Raw genomic sequence first — 5,438 nt, 5'->3', positions numbered from 1 at the left:
AGCCCAGCAGCAACATCCCTCCATGGCCATGTGAAATTCTCATTGCCAGATATCACAGATAGTTGTTACAGCTAGGGTGGCTGCATCAGTTAAAGTAAGAGTTCATGATTCAACAAAGAGTTGAACTTTTCCCACAGTTAAATTTTCCCTAAAATGTAATGTAAATAATGTAATTTTCTACATACTCCGAGTTCTGCTTTTAAAGTCACAGCTTTAAAAGCAAAGCATTAACAAAAATAACTAGTTGAGAAAAAAATCACTTCAGAAATCACCGGACTATCCCTTTAAAGTCACTGTATTTGAGGAGACTAACTTTTATTAGAACAGCAGTAAAAACTTTAACTACTTCCAACATTTCAGATAGTGTCATGACTTGTCTGTTATTGCTGGAAGGATGGATTTGACCTGATGATGTGCTTTTAATCCTACTGAGGATTTAACTCAGCAGTGAAATCAAAGTGTTTCAGGGAAGTCATATTTAATTGGCTCCAGGCACCAAATCACAAAATATTCCACCCACCCACCATTTTCCTTCACACAGCAGCACCAAACAACATCATCACAGTCACAAAGATGGACATGACAAAATGCATGCTGTTCAGTGAGGTTTCACAGTCAGATTTGTGTAAATCGTTGGGGCTGTTGTTATCACTGGTAATGATGTGGGGACTGCCACCTGAAAGAAGTAGAGCTGAAAGGGAAACAGTTGAAATTTAACGGTTACTTGAGATTAAAATGTCTGATCAGTGCCTTAAAAAGTATTCATCCCTCTTGGATTTCTTTAAATGTTGTTGCCTTATTGCCTGGTAACCTAATTAGACTTTTTAATTTGATTGAAAACAATAGTTCTACAAATACTCCAGATTAATAGTTAATAGCAAACCCTTTTTTTATTTCTTTATTCAAGAAAAGCAAATGTCACATGTCATATAGTACAGATAGTATTAACAAGAAAATATAGGAACAGAAAGATTAAACAGTGGATTAACAGATTTAATTCACATGAAATCGCTCCTTACAAGTTTCATGTACTACGTCGTTTATGATCAGACTGAATCAATCTTTTCTCTTTAGACTGAGCAAAAAAGTGATTTCCTCCATTATGTAAATATAATGTAAAATTTCAATCCATTCTTCAGTGGTAGGTGGTTTTGAATTTAACCATCTGGTCTTGATGGCTTTTTTACTTCCTGCCAAAATTATAATAAGTGGTTGTTGTTAGTACAGTATTCCAGTTTTCCAAATGTATAAATCACTTGGGGTGCATTCACACCAGCCCTGTTCAGCCCGCTTAATGGAACTCTAAACTTGCCTGGAAAGTCCAGTTGGTTTGGGGAGGCATGAGGCTGTATTCACACCTGATAGTCCGGTAGACTCGGTTCGATTGGGGACTAAAATTGTAACATTTGTTCCATTTTCAGCTGGTGCAGTTCGCAGTCACACTGCACTGAGTCAATCGAGCCAAACCCTTTGAGCAACCTGACCCCTGTGGTGACGTTAAATCCTAGTTTAGTTTATGTTAACTAATAATCAGTTTATTATATTTTACTTTGGTTTTCCTCAGTTTATTTTTTTATTATGACTTGTTTTAGATAAGCTTAGTTTAACTTTTTCTATCTTAGATTATGCCTTTAGTTTTTTTGTTGTTTTTTTCCCAGTTAGCCTTTTGGCACCTTTAGTTGGTGTTTTATTGAACTGGTTTTACTCTTAGTTAAACTTCTGGTACCATTAGTTTAGTTTAGTCTATCTTAGATTGTATCCTTTCTGATCTGTTCAGCTGAAGTTTTTAAATCCTAGTTTAGTTTATGTTAGCTTACTTAGCTTTATTATAGCTTAAGCCCTATTTGCACGGGATTAGTTTTACCTAGNTATATATATATATATATATATATATATATATATATATATATATATATATATATATATATATATATATATATATATGGTATAAATATGGTATAATAATACTAATAATAATACTCTTGTAAATTCTTGTTTCTACTGTAGAGTAATGCATTTAAGTTTAACTTTTTTGCCTTGCCAGAAGTATCTTGAAATGAATCTGTTCCAATCTAGGAGTTGTTTGTGGTATTTTAACAGGTAAACATTGAAAATGGTACAGAAGATGTCGAACATTCAATTCTAATTGATTCAATTCTGGATCTTAAATTTAGTAAGGGATTTATGTTCCATTTTTGTAGGCCTGCCTTCGTAATTTACATCAAATTTTGACAAAACTGTGGAGTGTGATTCACAAATATTTTATAGACTCAGCCCGTTTCCATCTAAACTGGTTCCTCATCTTTGTAGGAGGGTCATAATTAAATTTTAAGACTTGAGCTTTGATTATGTTAGTTTTGTATCCAGAAGAATGACCATATTCCTTTAGCACACCATCAATTTTGGGAGCTTTTCTTTTAGTCATGCTAAACTTATCAAGAGATCAGCAGCAAACGGAACCAGCTTTTTTTCCCCAGATGCAGTTACTTCTTTTACATCTGGTCTCCATTGGCTCAAAGGTTCGATAAACAAGGTGAAGAAAAGCAACACTGCATAACATTCCTGTCTTTTCCTTTTATGTAGATAAGATCATGTTAATTTTGATTTGGGCAGTTGGTTTGTCAGAGAGAGCTGCAAATGTTTCAATTATATGTTTCAAAGGGTACATTTTACCTTGTACAAAAAAAGCCCATCTCACCGAGTCAAACGTTTTCTCTGTCTTAACTTATTATAAGTCTCATAATGTGTAGTATTCTCCTGATATTATCTTGAGTCTGTCTTTGTCTAATAAGGCCGTCTGGTGTAATAGATCTGGTAATATCAATTCTCTATGAAAATTTGGCAGTGAATAATTTGCAGCCTACATTTAAAACACTTACTGGACGATAGTTCTCACAGTCCAATTAACGTTCCCCTCTTTGAGAATAACAGATGTTTTTGCCTCTCTCCATGAAGAGGGAGATTTATTTCTTTCCCAGTATCCAGTTAAACGATGCTGTAATTATTAACCATGCATTGTTTAATGTCATTCGGGGGAATCCCATAAATCAACAGGGATTTCACCCCTTTAGTCTTCTAATTGCAAATCTTATTTCTTCTTGTGTTACTTTTGATATCAATGTCTTTTTGACCATCTGTAACCTTGGGTAGGTGTACTAAAGATAAAATGTCTTTCTGAGGGAGTCATCCTTCCTTTGTATTTTTCAAAACAATTTATTTCGGATTAGTTTCTACTTAAATTGTTGTGGGATTTCCCATTTTGTGTATTGTTCTGTCTGCTTGCTATTTTTAGAATTTATAGAATAAAAGCTTCAGCGATTTTCTGCTGGTTTCATAGTAGAGCCATTTTGTAAAAATAACTTTCTTTTGTAATTCCTCTGGGTTTTTTTTGGTTTTGTGTATTTCTTTTTTAAGAAATAGGGTTTTGAATCTGATTTCCTCTTAATATTTTGAATGTTCTATTTTGATTTTTTTCAATTTATCCTCTAGGTTCAAGTAGTTTTTTTTAGTTATCTGTTTGTAAGAAATATCCCCTCTGATCACAGCCTTAGTGCCTCCCAAAGTATTGGTGGTGTCAACTTCTTACTATCGTAGTGGTCAAGATAGGACATGATCTATCTCAGCTTTTCTTTGACTTCAAAATTGCTAAAGATATTTTAGTTCAGCTTCAAAAGAGTTGGCATAGCTCTATTTATCAAGTGAACTGACAAAAAACAAAGAAAGTGATAGAACTTATTTCACATTTATCCAATTTCCAGGATGGACGATGAATGGATGAATGCCTTAAAACAAGTTTTTCCCCAGTCAATTAATCTGAAGTATTTTTTGTAAAAATTATTGGTTTTAATCAAATTAAAATTTCAATTAAATTTTAGGTTGTAAGGCAAAAAAGCAGAAAGATTGCCAAGAGGGGGTTAAGACTTCTGCTACCACTGTATGTGGCTCCACTCACACATCTCACTCACCTTACACCCAATGGCCAGCAGGGCGTGCAAGACTATGATGGTCATCACTGTGCCCACAGCCATCACCTTGCTGTCATCACGGACAACAGGCCAGAAGGTGAGGATCAAGACAGAGCCAGAGATCATCATGGCAACCACAATCAGAGTCCACTGCAGCCATTCAAATGGAAGGATCCACAAGATCTGGAGATGGCAAGATTTGACGTCAGTCAGGAAATTTGCCATACATTCAGTCGTTTTGCCTTTAGCCACTATGATAGCTCCAATTAAAGCCCTAGCAAGGAATGCATATTGTGTTTTAAACGAAGGTCATCCTATAATGAGAAATTAGTGTTGTAGCCATTTTGGTCAAACCTTGTAAATGACACAAGATCTCATGCATTATTGTGAGATCTTGTGTTAGCATTTAGAATATATGTTGTGAATGACTTCCAAATGCTCAATATCTGTAAAATTCAATGAGTTTTGGGCTTTTTTGTGTTGGCTAAGATTGCTTTGCTGTGGTGCTCTTCTCTTTGACTCTAAAAGTTAATCAGTTCTAGATGTAGAGTTATTGACAACTTTCTGACAATTTCATTAAAGTTCATTGAGTGATTCGTGAGATATTTTGTCAACTGTGTCAGCATGCTCCTCTTTCTTGTGGAGTCCCACAAGGCTCAGTTTTAGGACCTCTTCTTTTCTACCTCTATCTGCTCCCACTTGGTTTCATAACAAGAAAACATGATGTTGCGTTCCATTGCTACGCAGATGATGGTCAGATTTATGTCCCTCTTAAAAAGTCAAATGTATACTATGAGGAATCTGGGGGTCAAACTGGATCCTGAGCTCAAACTAGACAGCCAGATCAGGGTAGTTGTTAAGAGCAGTTTTTATCATTTAAGGCAGCTGGCCAAATTAAATCCATCCTTCCAAGGACACTGTTCTGCCTTTCAAGCATTTTATTTTGACATTGCAAAACTACGACGGAACAGGAAGTGCTGAGCATGTGACTCACAGATCATGGAGAGAGACAGAGAGAAGAAGTACGCTCTGAAGTGTAAAAAAATGATAAACTTTTGTGCAACTCCTGGAGAGACAACACCTGTATGTAACTTTATTCATTTTCCTAATGATTTAATTCATGAATATATGCTAAAAGTAAGCTGTTGAGCTCAGGGCCGTAGCTACCATTGAGGACACCGAGGTCAGGACCTCAGTATTTTTATGCTGTGTATATAATAAAAAATGAATCCAAACAAAGCTTTTGAACGGCGTGGTTCTCTGCGTAGCTCCACCAGTTTCCTGTAGGAGGCAGTGCAACTGTGTGCAGCTGCAGCCAAACTCAATGTCTACGAAGAAGAGCGCAGCTTTGCTACCTTACTGCTAAAATAAAGACCAGAAGAAGAAGAGCTCCACTTACGGTGAAACACAACCGAGGTAACTCGCTGAAAATATTCTCCTTCAATTCCACGAAGCTGAAGTTGGTTTCCGATT

At 35.8% G+C, this 5,438-nt stretch overlaps 1 protein-coding gene across 1 annotated transcript in view; it reads right to left on the bottom strand.

Annotated features, from left to right (window-relative positions):
* Positions 1 to 294: 294 nt before the first annotated feature.
* The window catches only part of yipf2 (Yip1 domain family, member 2), a 19,210-nt gene continuing 14,066 nt past the window's right edge, over positions 295 to 5,438 (bottom strand). Inside the window, exons 8-9 of the mRNA XM_017432201.3 lie at positions 3,966 to 4,148; positions 295 to 691 (exon numbers count right to left, since the gene is read on the bottom strand). Coding sequence (XP_017287690.1) covers positions 599 to 691; positions 3,966 to 4,148 — 276 coding nt within the window. The 3' untranslated portion in view covers positions 295 to 598. The remainder of the gene's footprint in view (positions 692 to 3,965; positions 4,149 to 5,438) is intronic.

The sequence above is a fragment of the Kryptolebias marmoratus genome, linkage group LG12 (genome assembly GCF_001649575.2).
Source record: "Kryptolebias marmoratus isolate JLee-2015 linkage group LG12, ASM164957v2, whole genome shotgun sequence".
Lineage (NCBI taxonomy): Eukaryota > Metazoa > Chordata > Actinopteri > Cyprinodontiformes > Rivulidae > Kryptolebias > Kryptolebias marmoratus.
The sequence above is the reverse complement of the archived record's forward strand: the minus strand, read 5'-3'. Positions and strand labels throughout refer to the sequence as shown.